Source organism: Pangasianodon hypophthalmus, chromosome 24 (assembly GCF_027358585.1).
Source record: "Pangasianodon hypophthalmus isolate fPanHyp1 chromosome 24, fPanHyp1.pri, whole genome shotgun sequence".
NCBI classification, from domain to species: Eukaryota; Metazoa; Chordata; class Actinopteri; order Siluriformes; family Pangasiidae; genus Pangasianodon; species Pangasianodon hypophthalmus.
Window position 1 is genome coordinate 5623418 of NC_069733.1, and position 23284 is coordinate 5646701.

The window sequence follows — 23284 nt, forward strand, 5'->3', positions numbered from 1 at the left end:
TCAAAGTTTGTGGTGTTGTGGCAGCAGCCTCTCTAAACATATTCCAGTCTATGTGTTCAAAGAGGTCCTGAAGTGCTGAGATGACTCCCTCAGACCAGGTTCTCACCTGCTTCAGAACCAGTTTGGCACATTTCAGAAGTGGCCTTTCAGCGGGGTGCAGAGTTGTAAGCACTGTGAATGTTCATGTAAACAAGGTGTAAAGTGTTTGTACCGTGGTTAATGAAATTGTACGTAACGTAACAAATGGAGCTCTTCTCGCAGTCCATTGTTTATTCCTCCTTAGCAGGAATGGTAGGCATGTTCAGCAGTGCTTCCGATGCGACTTTTATCTCTGCTAAAAGTTTCTCAATTGGTGCAGACTACACATAACATGCACCATATCTGTGGACCCCAAGTAGTTGCTGCCTGCTACTACGCCATCATCTTGGGGGGAAAAGTGCCCCTTGAGTACAGTAGAATATAGAGCTCTGGAGTAGTTCTCTGTCGAACTAAAACAGTCCTAAGTGTTGAAATCATTTCAAGAATGTAATGCCTGTGTCTGTAAAGAGGAAAAGAAATAAAAGAAAAACATTTAGAGCATATGGAGAATAGTGGCAGACAGACACGCCAGTGTATGCTCACACCCAGAATTGACTAAGTGTGTCAAAGTAGCAGTCACACTGGTGTTTTGTGAAATTCTGCCCTTGTGAATTTTCACCATGTGAATTTCTGTCCTTCTCAGCTGAAGCATGTCAGAAAGTCTAATACAAACTAATACAGAATTAATGTTGGTCTCTGACCTCTAGAGAGTCCAGATTGTCCACACAAAAGTGTATCCTGCTAAATGCACTATTCTGAGTGTGCCTTGCGCAGTATATGGCACTAAGGAAAAGTACCACAGTATATTATGAATAGTGGGACCATCCTACTGCGATTGTCCACTAAGAGCACTGTTCAGAGTGCAGTTTTTTTAGGAATAAAGCTCTAAACAAATACCACAGTGTATTATGAATAGAGGGATTTCAATTCTGCAATTCATCCCTGTGAGCACTATTCCAATTATAATTTGCTCAGAAATAGCTACAGGGCTAAAGGAGGCACTCACTCCAGGCTGTATATCTGAGGATCACTTTTTGCGTTATGAGCATGGAATTACAAGAGGAAAACCGTTTAACCACGTTCATGACTCAGCACTGTTATTGTGGAAATGTGAGAGGAAAACCGCTCCAGTCATGTTCACTTTCAGCACTATGTGTGGAATTACGTTGCAATTACAATCCATTCCACCACATGCCTTGTAACTGATTTTATGAAACTTTTACCAGCTTTGGAGATCAGGTCCACTTGTAGCTCTGACTGTAGTCACAAGCTTTTACCCAGATAGTTCAAAAACACCTCGCATGAGTATGAGGAGGTGGATCAGGTTACACTCTAAAGTGAACAAAACAAAAGAGATGATCTTATATTTCAGGATCCATGGCCATCACTTTCCTCTGCACATCAACCCCACTATTGTGGAGATACTCAAAAGCTCCACATTCATTGAATCTCTAACTTTAAATGTATTTCTTAGTGCTAGGTGGAAGAAACCGAAAACATCTCCATACATATGCCTAAAACATTCCTCTGCTAAACACCACACTTAAGCATAGTACTAATCATGAACTTCTAATAATTACGTGATTAGTAATTAATATTAAGCTAGATAAAAGAATAATGTACACCTTCACCCTCTCTGATTATTTATAATCACTAATTTAAATGCTGTATCAATCTCTTAATCAATCTCTGTTTAGTTCTTCTTGCTCACATGTAACTTTCTGTCACAGAGTGGAGCATGTGGCACCAAGTGGGAGAGGTTACTAGCACATCACTTACTGACTTTCGTTTCATCATGTCTGCTAAGGTGGTCTTCTCCAATGGAGAAGCTACTATAATAGTCCCATCATTGGACTTGTTGTGCTTCATATCGGAAGATGTTGAGATGCATGTTGACTCCAGAAGAATTTAGTGATGAACAAAATAGACAGCTGAAGTCAGATGTCAAGGCTAGATGAAATCTTTACTAGGTCTTTTGGACATTAGATTCAGTGGCTTCATTCATAGTCACACTTGTGAAGTTTTTCAATGTGGGATAGGGACCATTGTGCATTTTTGATGTGTATGGTGTGTGTGCCTCTATCAGAGACAGATGTAGATGTGGTCAGAAAGGCTCAGGAAGGGTCACTTAACCAGGGAAAACACAGAGAGCCCTTTGCAAAGCTAGACAACAAATTTGCATTACCTTGAGAAAATACAATATCCACAAAGATAGTGACTGTTTTCCCAATAACAAACCTTGGATCACAAAAGATCTGAAAGACCCGTTGAACCAAATGAAAAGGGCTTTCAGGTAAGAAGATAAGGAGACCAAATAGGTCCATTAAAAAGGGCAGGACCACATATAAAAAGTGCTGTAATTCCTACACTGTTCACCCAATTTGCATGTAAATATCCTCAAAAAGCAGAGAGTCTGCATTTTGAGCTTATATCCATTATTTTATGGACTTGACTGTATATTTAGCTTTTAAGTATGTGCCATGCAACAAGTGTCAGAGGCTTTTATCTAAGCATGTACTGTATGAAACAGTTACTATACTAGACATGCAAGCAGTAATCTTTATAAGTGCTTGTCAGAGGTTCATTTTAAACACAACTAGCAGAATATTATCCTCAACTCAAGCTAGGCATTTGTTTAACTTACTAGTTCTTAAAAATGTTCTAAGCATTCAGGCACTTTAGCAACTTCAGTTAGAGGGCAGACGAAAAGTTAGTTCTAATGATTTAGTGATCACTTAGCTAAGCTGCATGGTGGGCTGTCTGACTTACATAATATTTTGGAGTCGGAGTTCCACAGTTGATATAAAAGGTCTACACAACCCTGTTAAAATGGCAGTTTTTTTGTGAAGTAAAAGAATGAAACTAAGATAAATCATAAATCATGTCAGATCTTTCCCCATCTTTAATGTGAAATTGCAAAGTATATAAATAAAGTGCAAAACAATCAGAATTTTTTTTAGGGAAAAAAGTAAAAAGAAAAAAAACTACAATATCCTAATTTCATAAGTGTGCACACCCCTAAACTAATACATTTTTTAAGCCCTTTTTGATTTTATTACACCACTCAGTCTTTTTGGGTAAGAGTCCATCAGTGTGGCTATCGGAATCTATCAGACTCTATCATCTTTACTTGGCTATATTTTCCCACTCTTTCTTGCAAAATCATTCCTGATCCATCAAATTGTGAGGGCCTCTCCTGTGCACAGCGCGCTTCAGGTCACCCCACAGATTTTTAGTTTGATTCAGTTCTGGGCTCTGGCTAGGTCATTCAGAAACATTGATCTTATTTTGGTTAAGCCATTTCTTTGTTGATTTGGATATATGCTTTGGGTTGTTGTCATGCTGTAAGGTGAAATTCATTTTCATCTTCAACTTACTAGCAGACACCTGAAGGTTTTGCACTAAAATTGACTGGTATTTGTAGCTATTCATGATTCCCTCCACCTTGATAAAAGCCCCTGTTCTGGATGAAGAAAATCAGCCCTAAAGCATGATGCTGCCCTCACCATGCTGCACCGTCAGTATTCTGTTCTTTTGGTGATGTGCTTTTTTTTTGCACCAAACATAACTTTTGGAATTATGGAATTATTATGCGTTTTGGAAATGGTCTCATCAGAGCATAACACATTTTGCCACATGGTTTTGGGTGATTTAGTTGAGCTTGGATGTTTTTTGCGAGAAAGGGCTTCCTTCTAGCCACCCTACCACCTAGAGCCCAGACATGTGAAGAATATGAGAGATTGTTGCCACATGCAGAGAGTAATCAGTATTTGTCAGATATTCCTGCAGCTACTTTAATGTTGCTGTTGGTCTTCTGGCAGCTTCCCTGGTAAGTTTCTGTCTTATACTGTTATGAATTTTGGAGGGACATTCTGTTCTTGTTGATTTCACTGTGGTGCTCCATTTTATCTATTTGTTAATGATGGCCTTTATGGTGTTCCATAGTACATCTGTTGTATTGGAAATTCTTTTGTACCCCTCTCCTGATTGATACCGTTCAACAAGTACCATGCATGCTTTGTAAGTTCTTTGCGGACCATGGCTTCAGCAGTTGGATGAAACCAAGAAGATGTGAAGAAAATCCTACAGAAACAGCTGGTCTTTATTTGGGGTTCAGTGAAGCTAAAATGAATACAATCAATTGGCTGCCATGTTATGCTTAGCCAATCAGACAAGGACTTGGTGGGGAAGACATTTAATTTGCCATAACCAAATTCAAGTAAAATTTCGTAGAAACATCAATAGTAAGTACAATTCATGAAGACTTCCTCATGAACATACTAGATGGTATAGGCGCATGTCGTAATCCAGATTTGCAACTTTTATATTTTATTTCACAGTTTGGGGTGCAATAAGCAATCCTTGATGAGTCTCTGTGCTTTTTCAGAACAGAAAGATCAATCAATAATTGTCAATAAAAAGTGCCTAAATGATATAAATTTGACATGGTTGACATTTTCTTTCTCTAATTTATTTTGCAGTGGACCAACTGTTTATCCATTTTTTTTGTACTCCATTTTGGAGGCAGCAGGCAAAACAAATGAATGAAATTTAATGAAAAATATGTTTTTCTGCAGAACATGTGCACCAAATGTGGCATGCATATTACCAGCCGACCACCATCTGTATGGCTGTGCAAGATCTGTAGTGAACAACGAGAGGTAAAGGAGAGATTTATTAACTTCCATATAGGGTTTGTTCCAAAAATTGCAAATAAGCAAATTAAAGAAAAAATTGTAAAAAAGCTCTTTAAAGAATATTGTGAATTATAACACCCAACTGACTTCTTGTTGTTGTCAATTTCTTATGTAAAACAGGTTGATCTTGTGATTTCATGTAAAATATGCAATTTCCTAATTTTGTCTGTTTCATATTTCTTTCTAAGGTATGGAAGCGATCTGGGGCCTGGTTCTTTAAGGGCCTCCCTAAACAGTTTTTGCCTTCTGCCATGCCAACAGCCAAGTGCAAAGAGCCTAATTCTGAGAAAATACCTGAGAACCAAGCTGCTCTTGCCACATCTGTAGCTGCTGCCCAGACTCAAGTGCAGGCTAGAGGTAACTTATAACATTTAACTAATATCATTTAACTGGATTCTGCTAAGTCTTTGTTGTTGTTGTTTTCTGCCCCCAAAAAACTTTATTCTTAAAATGTATTTTTTCTAGAAATATTACAACTGTTTACTCAAAATGGTGCATTATTTTGTTTTTGAAGCTATATTAAGATTTTTGGAACGCTGTTTTGAGCTAATTGCAGAAGAATATCTTGCAATGTGGGTTGTATTATAATCTTTCACCACTGCATGCATTAATCTCAGGGCTGAATGTGCACACGTTCAGATATAATTCAAGGCTGTGTCCAAACAACAAAACACACTCTAAGTAGTATGCCTAAAAAGCAGTAGCAACAATAGTCTAGTGACATACTATTTAGTGAGATAGTATGCAGTTTAGGACACATTAAAAACTTTTTTTGAGCAAATCAGTGTAACTGTCAAAGTTAGAGCACCAGATGAAACAGCAAAACCTCTCAATAAGAGCTAGTCTTTTAGATAGTTACTGCCAATCAGTTTGCTTTTACTGTGACTGCCTGATACAGCAGCCTGGTTGTGTTTTTTTTTTTTTCCCAGTCTGTGCTCTCTGTGTATTTTATTATTTACTCTATGCATTTTGTTCTCCAACCTGTCAAAAAAGTTTGGCACAAAGCAGATGTTAGCACACTAGCTAAAACACTCACTAGAGATTGAAAAAACACAGATCAGATGAGCAGAGGGCACAAATAACTGATATATCATCTGATATTACCTAGTTTGAGATTACTGAAGTTAGAGAAATTCACCAACACACTCTCGTTAGTCACTACCAGTTATCATGAGTTCTCTAGCTAAAACAATTAGCTAAAACTAGCTATCTAATCTAGCTAAAAACAAGCTAAATGAACTGAGTTACAAATACAAATTCCACATTGAGTGTAAATCAGCTGACTACCATCTATCATTCACTAGCTTCCCACTTAATTAGAGACCATAAACAGCTTACTTATTCACCTATTCAATAAGCAAAAATATAAAACAGTCATATTCATATTATCTACATGAGCGTCATTGGATATGTTTGGCATCTGTCTTGTAGCTCCAGAGTTGAAAGGTCATCCAACTATTGCTCCCAAGCCATCTGTCGCTCCAAAGCCTGCCATTATTGTTGGTACCTGTTATTCAGAAACAGACAGATCTGCTATGATAAAACTGCACCAATCCACTACTGTCTGTGTAACTCAACAGAGTGAGTTAAAATCATGCCATACTACTCATAGTTATAACTTTCTTGTCTGAAGATTTCTAGTTTTCTTATTTTGTTTGGTTTATATCTTCCCAAAAATAACAGAGAAAGGGGCCTTCATGGGCAATGGGTTGCAGGAGAAAGTGACCCCTGTGGAAAGAGAGGAAAAGAGTGAGCCTGACAGCTTCAGTCTGGCACATGCCTGTCAACAGACCCCTGGAAGAGAGGAAGATGAGGATGAAACCAATAGCTATGACTCTGATGAAACCAGTAAGATCAAGCTATCCTGAGCCTTTTTTAAAATTTTCTTGTAAATTTTATGATACCACCACTCATATGGCAGCATTTTTAGCCAGCCCATGCAACTTTCAAAACAGAGCAACACTTTCTTCTCTCTGGCTTTGTCTTGCTTTCAGACACTCTAACTCAGAAGACACTTGAAGACAAAAAACTGTGTCTCTCTTTGAAGTTTTCCATACTTGTCAGATGCCTCAATTAACTCATAATTGAGGCATCTGACAAGTATGAGATAACTGATTGTGACCAACTTGAAAGCATAGGTACATGTAGATAGTTCAAGGATGCATGCTACATTTGGCTTGAACTGAAATATCTCTTGCTGCAGAAAGATTGGCACCATGTCCATATGAATGTTAGTCACCACCAATTACAGCTTTATACAGTAACCATTAATTAGATATAGGCTAATTATTTAATTGATTAATCTAATAATATTATGTTTAATTAGATTAGGTTAATTAAGTGGCTTATTTTCTTTATTGTAACACCAAAATAATCTGTAAAATCTCAGCATTGGTATGTGTGGTTGTGCCAGACATTTTTAAAAAAAAATATTTTCATAATCACCAGAGAAGTTGATGGTGTTTGTTTGTTTAGACATATTGCTGATTCTAATAAATATCTATTTACATATATTGATAACCCTTTACAGTACAAAAACGTGTACATTGGTAAACATTACTTAACACAGTAGTAAGGATGACTAAACTGTTAAGTAATACAGTATGTCTGTTAACCGTTAACTAAGGATAGTAATGATAACTACCATATTGTTGATGTATTATGAAGCATTTTTAAGTATTTTAAGTGAGGGTGCATTAATAAACATTATATTAGCATTAATGTAAGCATTAATTAACTTGATTTAAAGAACTAGCACTAACTAGAACTAACAATACCTACTTTATTATGATACGTATTTGCAAATTGTTAACTACAACAATTTAGCCATTTGAATAAACAGGAAAAATGAATAAATATTAGAATTAAAATAAATAAAGAGTAACTGTCATTTATTGACTTTTTATGTTGATATGTTAAAGTATTTACTGAGTAGGTAATAAAACACAATGGGTTAGCTGGATACTAAAGGATCGTAAATCATTCGAAGAATGTATGAAGTAATTTTTTAAGTAATTTTGGTGGTGTTCATGAAAATCCTGTAAATTTGGAAAAATATTCGTATTCTATTCGTCCTCATTAGCGTGTGTAAATTCATGCATAAGAAGACTAACTAATGTAAACTCAATGGACTTCAAATGATATAATTTGCATGGATTACTGCACTTTTATATATGGAATATACTGTCAAGTTTAAATTGCTTATTTTTATTACATTTACAGCATTTAGTATATTACATATTACATTTGCAGCATCTAATAGATAATACATTTAATACATTATCCACTTATACTGTAGAAGTGTTTTACAGTCACTATCAAAAACACATCCTCATGCTAGTTCAGGTCAGTGACTAAGAATTACAATATTATTGGCATTCTTTAAAGATTATTAAAAATATAGAATATGAGTCAAAACAAACCCATAAAATAATCAAATAAAATGAATCATTCAGTTATGACAAAAGAAATAGCGCTGTATAAACAGAGGATGGGCAGGTCTGTCTGTGCATATCCATATGCCATGAAGAAATGCCTTAGCTGACAGAAGATTTAGAGCATGTTTGTTATTATTAATATTGTATATTGTTAAATATTTACTGACATAGAAGTGAATCAAAATAACTTCCATATCTACCTTTCAGCATTTAACCTGATCTTCATTTCATGCTTCCAGCTGTCTGTGCATTTGAAGTTTTATGGAGTTTTGTGGGTGTCACTACATGCAAATGAGCTGTGTCAGGAATGCGCTTTGCACTTTGTGGGCGAGCAGCATATGCACACAAGTATGATACGAAAGATGATATGATAAGAAAATAGGCGTTTCCGAAATCCGGCAGAAAATTTTTGTTCGGTTTTGCTTATGCGAAGATCTACACACAACTTTAATAAAAGATTGATAAATGAGGCCCAGTGTGTTTACAAAATAGGTAAAATTGTTTATTATATATCAAATAGCGTATTGGTAGAGGTGGGCTTGGTTAAAGTATGTTGGTGAAGAACGTCACATATAGAGCATATGAAAGTTTGATATGTTGCTATGTAATGTACGCTTGTAACAGAATGTTGATATTCACCGTATAGAAGGTGCAACATATATGTTGCATGCAAATGTGTCCTGTGAGACTAGTTTGTTTACAAAGCAATGACACTCATGAATGTTTCCATAAATGTTAAATACATACTGTAGCAATCTCCCGGGTTTGGGTGAAAATGAGGAAGCAGGAGGCAGGCTTAGAACAACTTGGGCATTTTATTCTCTGTTTCTCCGCTTTCCACTGTCTATTTAAGTTCAACACACACATACAGTACACTTGCACGCACACGGCTCTGTGCTGGATCGGGGCTCTATCTCTCGAGGCGCTCTTCTCTCTCACGCTTATCCTCGCCCCAGCTCACTACAACGCGGAATACTCATTAGTCAAACTCCCCGCAGGTGTGCATTCCTTACCACTCACCTTCTCCGGCTTCGTCCTCCATTCACAAATCGGCGCTTGAACACGCTTTCGCACATATCTTCATAAAAAGAGCTTTTTATACATTTTTCTTTCATAAATAATGGCACAGTTTAAAAAAAAAAGTCTGTTTGTTATTATACTGTCCACCATACAAGTCACTGTGAATTAAATGTTATATAGAAATATAGAAACCATAACATTCTATAGTATTATTAGGTGGCCAATCATCGGCACTCTATTGTTATTCTATGTTTTCTACTTCTTCTTCTGGCTAGGGGCTAGACTATCTATGGGAGCCCATAGAACCGTTTGGTAAAAAGTTGTGAAATTTGGCACACTTATTGGGGAGAGTCTAAGGAACATTCTGACCAAAGTGTTGCCAATGCTCTAGCGCCACCATCGAGTCAAATTTGGGCCTAATTTGGAAGTACATTTATGGTCATAACTTTTGAACTGTGTGTCCAAAGTTTAAAAGCCAGGCATCCCTGGATTCCCTGAGTTGAGACGAGTTCAATACCATGTCAATTTCCACCTAATTAGGTTTTCCGGACTTGGATTTTGTCAAAACATTTTTTTTCACTACTCCTCCTATAAATTTTGTCTAATCATCACCAAATTTGGCACCCATCATCTTCAAAGTTATCAAAAGAATTTTGAATGGTCCACAGGGTTTGCCCGTAATGGGCCAACGAATCTGACAGCAAAGCCGCCAAACAGGAAGTGAGGCTTTATCACAGCAACGATTTTGCGAACTGACACAAATCTTGGTAGGCATCTTCAGGACCATGACCTGAGACTATGCAACAAATTTGGTCAAAAGTTGCAATAACATGTCAAAAATTCTTACATCTAACTGCCATTTTTGCTACTCGTGCTCCAAACTTTGTCCAAACTTCATAACATTTGGCTGACATCATTTGTTCAGCTGTCTGAACAAAAGTTATCAAAAGAATTTTGATATTCAAACCCGTTCTCCTGCAACACGCTGGCAAATACAAAAAACAGGATGTGAGGGTGTATCTCAGCAATGCAGCTAAGTATTATCATGAAACTAGAAATGTATCTTCAGGACCATGCCCTGAATGCAACCAAGAAGTCTTGTGACCGGGCCACCTTGTGGTCAGGAACTGTAACAACTTTTACAGAGTTTTTGATAAATTCAGTTCATTTTTCCTATAATTCCCTGGAGTATGCTGAAGCGAATGCACACCAACATTTGAAGTTCAAATGTACTTCCTACAAATTTTCCCCAATCATCACCAAAGTTGGCACCCTCATCTTCAGAGTAAGCCTCACAAAAGTTATCAAAAGAATTGGATGGGAGGGTGTATCTCAGCAATGCATCTACGTATCATCATGAAAATTGAAAAAGTGTCTTCAGGACCAAGCCCTGAATGTACCCAAGAAGTTTTGCAATTTTTGGTACTTCCCTTCCAAATTTTGTCCAATCTTCACCAAACACCTGTCTAAACAATGCTGCAGCAATGCCACTGTGCTGCCCATTTGTTCATCTAGACCTTTCCTCCTACAGTCAGTGAATTCCACCACTGTCCGTGGTAAAACATACACATCATGAGTGAAACTACAAATCACTGTTGAATCTCTTTGCAGAGTTATGGCTCTGCTTTCCTGTGATTTCTTAGGCAGCAATTGTAGCGTGTCTGTGAGCGTGTGGCTTACCAAGTCTGGGTGCTTGGCCCCTGAAAATGCTGCTTGCAATTAATTTGAATTTAAGCTGTCAAAGCCATTGACTACTGCCAAAGCTGCTGTTATGGATAATAAGACAACACCTTCGGACCAGTCAGATTTGAGAATTCAACTGTGCTCTCATGATATTAGTGAATTGTTATGTAAGGCAATGACTCTCTACTTCTTTGTCAATTACTTCTCTTCCAGATGATGTTGGCATGTTTCTTTACGTCTTCTGTTTGTTTGTTTTTTTAGATATATAAAGATACCATGACAAAACATTAATGAATTCTCTTCTTACATAACAATGATTAATGATCTGCTTTGTGGCACATTTTCTTTCAAGGACACTTTATAATTGCTTAAGAGTGATTAGAAGCATTAAATAACCAGAGTGTACTTCACAAAAAGTAAGTATTTGTAATGTGGTGACTCAACCTGTGCTAGAATTGAATCCAGGCCTCCATGTATGGAAGACCCACGCAAACTGAGTGAGACACCAACCAGTGCTTAATTGGTGTGGCCCAAGTGCAGAACAAATAGGAAGGATGAACAGAAGACAATTACAAATTAAAGATCACCCAGTGTCAGACTTGAACTTGCGATCTCCAGGTTGAAAAGGTCTGACACTCACCCAAGACCAACCAAAACAAAAACAGAAGGGTTCATGAAAACAAAAACCAAAAGGTGGAACTAAAATTATAGACTTAATCGGGAAACGTTCAAACTTATATTAGTTATAAACTTCAGGATTGCCAGGGGAAAAAACTCTGACCGCTCGCTACAGGGAGCTAACCAGAAAACAAAATGTTTTTTTTTCTCTCGAGAACTCGAGAGAGTGACAAGGCAAGGTCAACCTAATGCAGAGTAAGGACTAAAATATAGCTCTAGTTTTTAAATACCAGAAATTACCAGCCAAGTCTTTTGCCAGAACTCTGAAACAAAGACTAAACACATAAGAGCTTGTATGCTCCTCTTAAGTAGCCAGGAGGCCAGGTGTTGCTCATTGCTCCTGATTACTTCTGACCAGTCCTGTGCCTCCCTCTGGTGACCAAAGATGCAGCCCCAGACTTACTTAATTTTCATCATCCATTACTCAATTATTATAATAATGGTGCCTAGTAAGCATCATGGAAAACACTGAAAAACAGGGCTTCTGGAAAAAGAAGTCATTTTCATTCACAAATTATAACAACAAATAGCAATTTGCAGAACATAACTTTATACAACTCCTGAACCAAAGCTCCTGTGGAACTTTCTGGCAAGCTTTCTATGTTTCTATCTAATGTGACTGAGTAAGCAAGCTAACAGTTTCAAAGCAGTGATGTCTTTTCCAAATTGAGAAACTGTTCTATAGGCTACAATTGACAAGAATAATGACATATTATCATATTTACTCCATATCTACTCCATATTCCATTAAGATCAGAAAAATATGCAGTACTCGATATCAGAATCTGCTATAAAGTTGGGACACATTTGCTTTTTTTTTTTTTTCCAAGTCCAAATGGGGTTAGCATTTCATTATAATGACTATGATTTTCTGAGAAGGTTTTCTCATTTAAGATTCATGAAAAGCATGAATAATGTCATAGTATAGTCACATCTGATCTGAAAAAAATATATGTATTCCTTCCTCTTATATTAGTAATACTCTTTATACAATTAACAAAGTGTGAAAATGTGTTTGTTGCAGCAACGCTGGGAGCTCTCGAGTTCAGCTTGCTTTATGAGCAAGAGAATAACAGCCTTCAGTGCAACATTATAAGAGCTAAGGTAATAGTAGCAAAAGTCTATAAATGCCTGTCTATAAAAGACATGTATACACCTTCTTCCTCCTAGTAATGTGCAATTCACGAATGAGTCTAATAGGTAAACGTTCAGGACTGACTTACATTTCTGAAGAGCATTTGTTTGTTTGATGTTGGTTAGAACAGAATAACAAGTACAGTAAAAGCAACTGACTGCTCTGCTGCTACTTTAGTCTTTCCCCTATCAGGGGGAAGTGGGGGAGTAAGCAAATTAATGTGGCACACCAGTGGCTGATCTGTTAATGCATATTAACAAGCTGTTTGGACCATGCCCCCACCTGCCACAATATGTTACTGACATAATAAAATGTTACAAAAAAATGTAAAATGTAGTCCTAAATTATTAATCAGGAATTTTTAAAAAATGGAGTCACAGAAAACTCATAATGCCCATTTGGGGTCATTGGCCAAATAACCCTTAATGTACTGTACGTAGTGTAATGTGTTGAAATGAATAGAAGGGTAAAGTAACTGTACTATTTTTCAAATTCCAGTTCAAGTTAAGCATAGACAAAGCAGGGACAATAAATACACATAGAAACTACAGGGTGTCACAAAAGTGTCCATATGTAGGGGACTATATATGCCAGCACCACATTGGTTGTGCCTTCATCAGTGGATGTTCGTGGCCATACACTTCTTGGTTGGTCTGCAACACTTCCAGTCTTTGTGAATTTTTTGGCAACAGTGTCGAGTGTGATGTGATTGCCATGTTTGCTTTTAAAGTCCATCGCAACCTTGTGACAGCTTCCCAATCCAGCCAACTGATGATTTCAATACGTTCTTCTTTTGTCAAAGGCATTCTTAAAGGCTATCTGAAAAAAATAGGATATAAACTATAAAAAATTTTGGAAGACATTTTGCTAAAAAGCGTTAATTTCCCCATGTATGGGGACTTTTGGGACACCCTGTATAACTGTATTTGTCAATGCAAATATGTAGCAGATTGTTGGTTTTACATTTACACAAATAGACGTTATATCATATATTATGTTACTTTGTTAAAACAAAAGTGTAGTCAGAAGTAGACCACACTGAACAATTTAAATGAAATATATTTAAGTAATGACAAAAAAGCTACAATGAGTCAATCAGAAGCCATAAAAGTTGTAAAAGGCTGTTATTTGTGAGCTGAGCTGGGTGTTGTAACTTACTAAATAGAGTCAGAATTCCCATCACTACTTTATCCACCAGATGGAGTACACCATTATGTGTAATTGAACAGTAGTGATATTTAATGTCTATTTAAGCACTAATTGTGTTTGCATGGACTCGTATTACAGTTTTTCCCCAGTTGCTAACACACAACTTTCAACACTATACACAAGTGTCACAAAATTGTTGCCGGCACTACAAAATACTCCATGTGCAAATTTCTATACACACAGGGAACAATGACATAGTGGGTGAACAGACATAGTCCTCTATCACATTTGAAGCACCAACTATCAGATTTGAATGCCACACTTAAATTCTGACTCACACAAAACACTTATTGTCAAAAAATCTCTTGTAGGAAAGCAATGAGTTACCAAAGCAATTCAGAACATTTGAACTGTTCTACAATTGCTACAGTACATCAGTGATTATCTTTTCTGTCTTCTGGATTCAGCCATAGGCTTTCATCCACTTAACAGTTAATGATTTCTTTGGCCAAGCTGTTGGGGAAAAAACTTCATGCATGACAAATCCAAGTGTCAGCACCAACATCACCACAGGCTTGTTCCAATGACTGCATTAGACTGATTTGCTTATGGGGATTTCGATCCTACACCCTCCAATGCCACGCTGAGAAAAACTCCTCACTTGTATTAAGGAAAGGAGAACATGGTGGAAGAAGATTACTTTGATATGAAGTTGGTCGGTGAACCATTATCTGACACGTTGCACAGTGGAAGCTTACATTATCCCATACAACAAGATATGTGGTGTTGTCTGGGGCATTACATTTGAGCAACTGGTCATAGAGTGCATCAAGAACAGCAGATATTTTATCAGGCCCAAGCTTTGCATGCTTATGGATCACCGCTTTCTGACCAAGTGCAGCACAAAGGATGACATTTCCACCCCTTCCCCACCAGCGCCTTGTAGACAGAATACATCCTGCCTCATCAGTAAAGATGAATTCAGCTGGTGTAGCACTTGCATCAAGTTCTAGGATTCTTTGAATAAACATAATCATAAAGAAACAGTGAGGAGAATACTTTGAATTTGTGCATGTCAAAGGCACACTGCTATATATGTAAGCTTATATGCTGATCAATGCTAGTTATGGAAACGCTGTGTATATTTTGAAAGAATTCATTGTCCTCCAGTATATGTAATTGAATATCTCAATGTCTCATCGCATTACTTGCCAAAAATCATGTCCACAATTTCAGCCTCTTGTTCTCAGCTGAACATTCAGTTTCATCCACCAGCTGCTGGTCTACTCTGAACAGTGAAAGGTCATGCTCAAACATGAAAGCATCTTGTTTCTTGAGAGCAAGATTTTCTGCAAGTTTACCTACTCAACTGTTCTCTGTTCTGAAGGTTCTGATGATTCCTGCTACAGTGAAGCAGCTCAAATTGGGATGCGCTGCTTCCCACATGCCCATTCCGTGATTAATAACATTTTCAATCAGTGTGGCATTTTTCATTTGAAATGTATTGTTTTTCTCTTCCTCTACCTCTGTGTCTTCCTTCACCTCTTGCCCTAGGTGCCCACTATTGCTACATTTTTTCTGTACATGTCTGTGACCATTTTATAATGGAGAACTGAGCATAGATTTGTGACTGATCTTGTTAAACCAGGTGAAGACTGTTCCATGTATTAGCAAAAAAAAATGTTCCAGTGTTCTTACTTTGATTGTTGTGCTTATACACTGAGCATTGTGTATAGTGTTTTGCAACTTGAGTTGAAGAATGTTGAAAGTGACAGTGCAAAAGCAACTGGGAAAAAACAAAATAAGAGCTCTATTCAATTGTCCCTAAAATAATTTTAATATATAATAATTTGACACATTTTCCAGGGATTGATTATAGACCTATTTAAAAGAATGCATTTTTTTTCTTTCAGGGTTTGAAACCAATGGACTCCAATGGACTAGCTGATCCCTATGTCAAGCTGCATCTGCTACCTGGTGCAAGCAAGGTTTGTAAAAGAGCATTTATTGCTTCTAGCTGTTTCATCTCTGTGACTTATTAGACATTAGACAACTTGTTAGAACCACTTAGCATAATGCAGATAACCACCACTGTAGGGCCACAGTGTTAGCTGTGTTGCTGTATTATACAATGCACTAAATTGTTATTATGGTTGTATGTGGTATACATATACATATATATGGTTGTATGTGGTATACATGGATGTTTTACCTTACCATAAAGTTGTTAAAGATAGAGCTCTAAAACATTTTTAAAGGAAAATAAATGTGGACTACCACTTAGCTGAACAAGCAAGTGTTAAAACAAGTAATTTGTGGGAATTTGGTTAGAAAACAAGATGTCATCTTTTAATGTCTTATATGGAGAGGAACTCATGTCACTTAAAATTATTACAGTGGAAAATGTTAAATGCAATGAGCAAAAGTAAGATATTCATCACATGATGTCCTAACTGAAAAATGGTATCTGGATTTGCTTTTAACAATGAAATGCTTTATTTGTATCAGTATTGCAAAACTCAAAATGCAGTCAGCTCATGCGGTATTGCATTCCACTGTGTAGCGCTTTAAATGTGGCAGAACTGAATTGTCTTTCTTTCAATTCAGCCAAAACACTGCAGCAATGACCAACAACTGTCAGGTGAGAAAGATGGCTGCAGTTGTCGGTTCTTGTATTAAAGTTGGCAAATAACGAACAAATCCGAGAAACTCTTGGTTAAACTTGGCCAAGGACAGGCAGTAGGTCCAGCGATTAACAAACAAGATATCAGTGGCAGAGGTAAAAATCACAAAAACCAGGAAAACTTGTTCACTGTTCACTCCACCTGAACCACACATACACTGAAGGAGAATCTGTGGGGTTAGTGTTCCAGGGAAACAGAGGAGGTTGGTAAAGGTTGGAGGTTGTTCAACTTGACCATTGGCTTGGGGGGTGATATCCAGAGGTGAGACTGATGGCCACTCCCAGATTTTCCATAAATCCTTTCCAGAGTAGGGATGTGAATTGTGCTTCTCACAATGTCCTCTAGTATGCAAAAATATCTGAACACATGATTGAACTGTAGCTCTGCAGTTTCAAAGGCTGTGGATAGACTTTGTAGGGGGATCAGGCTGAGTGACTTGAAAAGTTGATCGACAATGACAGTGTTTCCTTGGGAGTCTGGGAGTTCTGTCATGAAATCTAGTGCAAGGTTTGACCAGGGGTGTTGTGGGATTGTCAAAGGGACTAGCTTTCTAGTGGATGGAGTACATGTGGTGCAGGAGGAGATGATTTTTTTGATTATTCTGGAGCCAGGTAGGAATGAAATTCTAAAATTAAACCTGGCAAAGATGAGGGCCGTTCTTGTTTGATGGGACTTGAGCCATTTGGCAGTTTTTAGATACTCGAGATTCTTGTGGTCAGTGAGAATGAGGAACGGGTGTAGTGCGCCTTCCAGCCAGTGTCTCCACTCCTTCAGAGCTAGCTTCACGACCAGCAGTTCCTGATGTCATAGTTTTGTTTGGTGGGAGTGAGTATTTGTAGATGGAGGCCACTGAGTGCAGCTTGGAATTTTCTCTGAACCTCTGTGATAGGCACCCACTCCTGTTTCAGAGGCCTCTACCTCCACAATGGAAGGCTTAGCTGGGTCAGGGTGTTTAAGGATGGATGCTGTTGTGAATGCCTCCTTGAGGCTTTGCAAGGATTGGTCAGTTGCTGAGTGGAATTTAAGTTTCTTTGGAACTTTTTCCAAAAGGGCCGTTAGGGGGTTGGCTATGGCTATTTTCCACAAGTTGATCAACACTAAAAAGGTAAAGATACCTTCTTAGTGCCTTATCTGAACAGGAATGGAAAATAATAATAATTATGTAGATGGACCTGCCTTAAGCAGGTGTGGGTTGAGGGCGACACGCACGGCCTACAAATATGGCTGCCAAGGACTACAACACCCACCTGTCTCATTCTCATTCTGCACAGGTTTCCAACTGAACCAGTTGTAAAAGTGGAATTTTTGCCATTCTTCCGTTTACAAGCTGCACAATTGTATGGGGCATTCATTTTTGTATTTTGCACTTCATAATGCACCATCACTCCCTACAGGTATCTACTGCAGGCAGGCCAGTCTAGCATTCACACTCTCAGATTACACAGCCATGCTGCTATAACACATACAGAATGTGGCTTGTTGAAGTAAGCATGAATGTTCATGAAAAAGTAGTCGCCTAGAAGGCAGCATATATTGCTCCAAAATGTGTATATATCTTTCAGCAATAATGGTGCCTTCACAGAAGTTACCCATGCCATGGGCACTAATACACCATCACCGACCCTGGCTTTTGAACTTTAAGCTGGTAACAATCTGGATGGCCCAGAGAAAATGATGTCCATTATTGTATTTCCTTAAACAAACTGACTGTTTGGTTCGTCCAACCACAATACATGTTTCTACTGTGCATCAGTCCAGGTAGAGTCCAGGTAGCATTTTTGGCAAAATGGCAAGCCTCAACCCATCCTTGCTCATAAAGGACTAGGCCTTTGCTGGATGCCCCTTTTATACCCACGCATGATTGAATCACCTGTTGCAGGCATCAATTTCAAAATGAGCATACACTTACGAAAAACAATGATGCTGATAAAGTACAACATTAAATATCTCTTATCTCTGTACTGTTTTTGAATAATACAGGTCAAAGTGCATTTACAACACTGATTTCTGTTTTTATTTGTGTTTCACTTACTGTCACAACATTGCACAAGAAAATCATCCCCAACAAAAAAAAAACTGGGACTAAAACAAGTACTTATCTGCAATCATTCAATTCCTTTCAATTACAAAGGTCACTTCTCTAGTGATAGAGAATAGAAGACTACGGCTGTTTTCACACCTAGTTTGTTTGGTAAAGTGTGCACTAGAGTTGACATTAGAAGTGATATTTTATATCTGTTTCATTTGGTCAGGTTGGCTTCACACTGCAGCAATTTTCAAGAGCCTTTGCATGCATGAGTGTTCTTTAATTGGTCAGAAATTTACTGTGATACTATAGTGAACAATTAATAACATTCCAGTAGCTAACGGGTGGTCAGAGGCAGAATGCAAGTGCATAAACTCAGAGGATTTTTTATTAAGGGCTTTCCAGGCATTGTCATCAAAATCAGTAGCAGGAAGCAGAGTTACGGAGTCAGGAGCAGAGAGAGTGGTGACATCATCCATGAAGGCGGGTGGCAGGGCATCATCCTCAGCGAAGTGAGGAGGGCCGACATTCTCGGTGAAGCAACATCCACGAAGGAGCCGGGGCGGAGTGACATCCTTGGCGACGTGACATCCTCCAGCATAGGCCTTGGGCTGGACAGGGGAAGCCTCGGTGCAGGCCTCATGCAAGGCAGGAGCGGCTTCTGTGCAGGCTTCATGCAGGATAGCACCCCACTCACCCCCTCCCCCACATATGAATAAGGTTGTGGAAAAATTCAAGTCCATTGTAAGGACACGGTGCAGCCCAGTGATCTAAGGGGGGAACAAGCAATGAGTTGAATGCTGGAATAGAGAGAAAGAGGGAGAGAGAGAGAAAGACAGAGGACACAGGACACATACAATTTTTTTGTTTCAAAGGATTCAAAGGTTTTATTTGTCAAATGCAGAGTGGGACTGTGAAAATAAGCAAGAGTAAAGAGTAATAAAGGTAATAATATGATAAAATAAATATACATAGACATAAGATAGTAAACAAGTAAAATATAGAAAAATGCAAAGGAGTGTAATAAATAAGAAAAATAATAAAGAATATGATAAATAAGATCAGGCACTAAAAGTAGGAGAGGAGGGATACCCTGCCATGTTCAAATAGTAGTGGTTACATGGTGTACAATGAGCCTAGTGCATAATAGAGAAAGTGTATGTATAGGTACATAGGCAGGCAGACAGTCTAATGTTCAGTGCACTAAAGTGGCATGTGCAAAGTAATTGAAGTCCAGGTAGTGGGCATTCAAGATCCTGATGGCCTGTGGATAAAAGCTCCTCCTGATCCATTCAGTGTGGGCCATGTGACTGCAGAGGCGTTTGTCTGACATCAGCAGTCTGAACAGTCTGTGCCTAGGGTGGGAAGTGTCCTTGATGATTTTCAGGGCTCCCACCGTGACACGTCTGCTGCAGGTATCTGGCAGGGAGAGAAGTGTAGTTCTGGTCATATGTTGTGCTGAACATACTACTCTCTGTTGGGTGTGGCAGTCATGAATGGAGCAGTGCCCATAACAGGTAATGATGTTACCTTCAGGATACTCTCCATTGCGCAGGTATAAAATGTCTTTAAAATGTGGAAGGATACCTTGAACTTCCGGAGATGTCTGAGATGGTAAATTCATTGCCTTGCCTTCTTTATTGTGTTGTGGGTATGGATTGACCAGGAGAGGGCTTCGGTGATGTGGACACCGAAGAATTTGAAGCTGGTCACTCTATCCACTGCAGTCCCATCAGTGATTAGTCGTGGGTAGTTTCCTGCTCACTGCTTCCTGGAAAAAAAGGCTTTCACCAAAACCTCCTTCAGTCAGTGCAAGGTTATCAGCCAGGCAACACTGAGCTAGGTTGTCCACCTGCTTCAGATAGGCCTGCTCATCACTGTTCTTGATCAGACCAATCACGACTGGTGAGAATGGCTTCATCTGTACCTCTGTTGGGATTGGAGGCAAACTGGAGCAGGTCAAACGAGCTGGGAAGGGCGGAGAAGATGTAGTCCTTCACTAAGATTTCTAAACATTTCATCACCACGGACGCCAGAGCTACAGGATGGTAGTTGTTCAGGCATGTCAATGTGTTGTTCTTGGGCACTGGTAGATTGGTGAAAATTTTGTAGCATGAGAGAACCACAGACCGAGCAACAGATGTGTTAAAGATTGAGGTAAACACAGCAGTTAACTGCTTAGCACAGGATTTCAGAATGCGGCTAGAGATACTGTCAGGGACGGCAGCGTTTTTGTCATTTACCCTCTTCAGAACCTTTGTCATGCCATGCTCTGAGTGGCTGCACTTGCACAGTGGGCTGAAGCTAGCTTCATAGCACATGTAGACTCTTCCACCTTTGTACTTGCCCGAGACAGTCCTATCCATATGAAAAACAGAGAAGGACCCCAGAGGTGTAATTGTTTGGTCCGGGATGAGGGTTGTCAGCCAAGTTTCTAGGAAACAAAGGGTGTTGCAGTCTCTAAAGTTCCACTGGAATTTAATTCTAACACTGATATCATCCATCTTGTTTTCAAGGGACTGGACATTTGCGAGCAGAATACGGGGAAAGGGTGCGCGGTTCAGAGTAAGAAATCCCTGAAAAGTGGGGAGTAAGTTTCCAGTGTCAAAAAGTGTTGCAAAGTATATACAATCAGTTCAGAAGTCAAGTGGGCATGAAAAGTCATTGAGAAAAGAAATAAGATAAGAACTGCATAAGAGCTGCATAAGAGCTTGTGACTATGGTTGCTAGGTAACCTGTCCTCCAAAACTGGTGATAGGCTCCTGGCTGAAGTATACTTTATATGTTCTGGAGCCATTTGGACTCTACTCCAGCTAAATGGCAGCTAGCTAAGTTGGGTTCCCTTATTAGCCTGCTGACCTTGTTATCCATAACTCCCACACTGTCCATGAGTTAACTATGAACTATTTTGTTGCTCAATATGGAACTCACCTGTCATTGTACTGCTGAGTGCTCTTTCCCTTGGCACTCCTTATAGCCTGAGAACTGATTCTCCGATTGTCCCACCCTCCTCTGTACAGTGGCCAAGTAAATCACCAGACTTTAACCCAATTGAGCATGCATTTCACCTCCTGAAGAGGAGACTGTAGGGAGAAACCCCCAAACAAACAACAACAGAAAGAAGCTGGGCTACAAGCCTCGAAAAGCATCAAAAAAAAAAAAAAAAAATGCAACAGTTTATTGCTGTCAGTGGGTTGCGGGCTTGATGCACTTAGGCACTTCCTGACTATACTTAAGTATTATTTCGGGGTATTTATATTTATTCAGGGCATTTATATTCTTTATACACTTACTTAAGTGTATTTCCCAGAAAAAAAACATACTTTTTAATCCTTCAATTTTTATTTAGACCTTGAAATTACTTGTTACAAATCTTGACAGTCTCTTTTTCTATTATTTAGCCAGTGACTGTATGCTATATGTCAATCGAATGGGCCTAAGTCATGAATATGACAAGCGAAACATGTTTTTTACTTCCACTTTTTATTGAATAAGATTTTGACACATTATGTATACTTTCTCAGTGTTATTTGAATAGAGTAGAATAGAAGGAAACTCTATTCAACTCCGGCCCCTACAGGCATAGTAGCAGAGTCCAGGTAACTTCACAAGTTCATTGGAGGAGCGTGCAGAATGACATGGAGAACCACTTTAGGTATCCATAGGCCCACAACTTACAGATGATGGGGGAGCTCAGAATGTCAGGAAAACACACATCCAATACTGAGGTACAGAACTGTTCCTAGGTAACTTGCAGACAGCATGGAAGTGATAGATATCAAAGCTAGCAACCACCAAGGAAACACAAGCTAGTAGCCATGTAGTTCTGAATGGACCCAAAAAGTACAGATGTGCTCACCACAGCCTGAAGAGACAAAAGGAGGTAATAGGAGATGTTAGGATGATGTAATAGGAGATGATGTAATAGGATAATGTAATAGGAGAGGAGTCTGAGGGACAGCGAGACACCGAGTGTCCTGCACACACCCTGAATACACACACCATGTTCACACACTCACCTGTCAGATTCTTGTTATTGTTGTTGTTTGATATATATATATATATATATATATATATATATATATATATATATATATATATATATATATATTACTGTTCCTGTTTATAATGTTTGTAATGTTTAAATATGTGTATATATGTGGGTTTTTTTTGTTTTAGTATGAATTTTGGTTTAATCTACTTGCACTGTTTGCTTTGGCAACAATGTGATTTATAACATTCATGCCAGTAAAGCTCTGATGAACTGAACTGAGGAGATGCTCTTGCCAGATTTGGTGGACAGGTTATTTTTAGCTCTGACCGTAGTCACCAGCTGTCTTTGTTGAACGTTTCGGAATGTGTGTGCACATGCACAAGAAGGTATCCTGGTGATTTTCATCTCTGAAGGTCGTTAGAAGGAGTGCAATAGATAAAATTATTATTTAAAAAATGAATTAATTATTAGTCACCCTGGCAAGCCTATAATAGTATACAAAGGAAGTCTAGAAATTTATAATAAATAAATGTGGAACAATGAGGAATCCAATGAAACAATGAATATTTACACTGCTGAAAGGAAATTTAGAAAGTAAACTTAATCAATCTATGCCAGTTATCTAAAAACAGAAATTCTCCATGGTCATATAATTACTTTAATATGTACAGCAGCTTAGAATAATTACCAAATTTTACCTTTC

The 23284-nt window shown here is 38.4% G+C and overlaps 1 protein-coding gene across 4 annotated transcripts in view; it reads left to right on the forward strand.

The window, feature by feature from the left end:
- rph3ab (rabphilin 3A homolog (mouse), b) overlaps positions 1–23284 on the forward strand; it is a 66893-nt gene that overhangs the window by 15289 nt on the left and 28320 nt on the right. For all 4 annotated transcript variants that reach the window (XR_003404290.3, XM_026939761.3, XM_026939762.3 and 1 more), the window contains 6 exons: positions 4656–4739; positions 4964–5132; positions 6207–6356; positions 6459–6623; positions 12618–12697; positions 15791–15865. Coding sequence is in view for 3 of the 4 variants with exons in the window: in XM_026939761.3 (XP_026795562.1) it covers positions 4656–4739; positions 4964–5132; positions 6207–6356; positions 6459–6623; positions 12618–12697; positions 15791–15865 (723 nt within the window). In the remaining variant the exon portion in view is untranslated. The remainder of the gene's footprint in view (positions 1–4655; positions 4740–4963; positions 5133–6206; positions 6357–6458; positions 6624–12617; positions 12698–15790; positions 15866–23284) is intronic.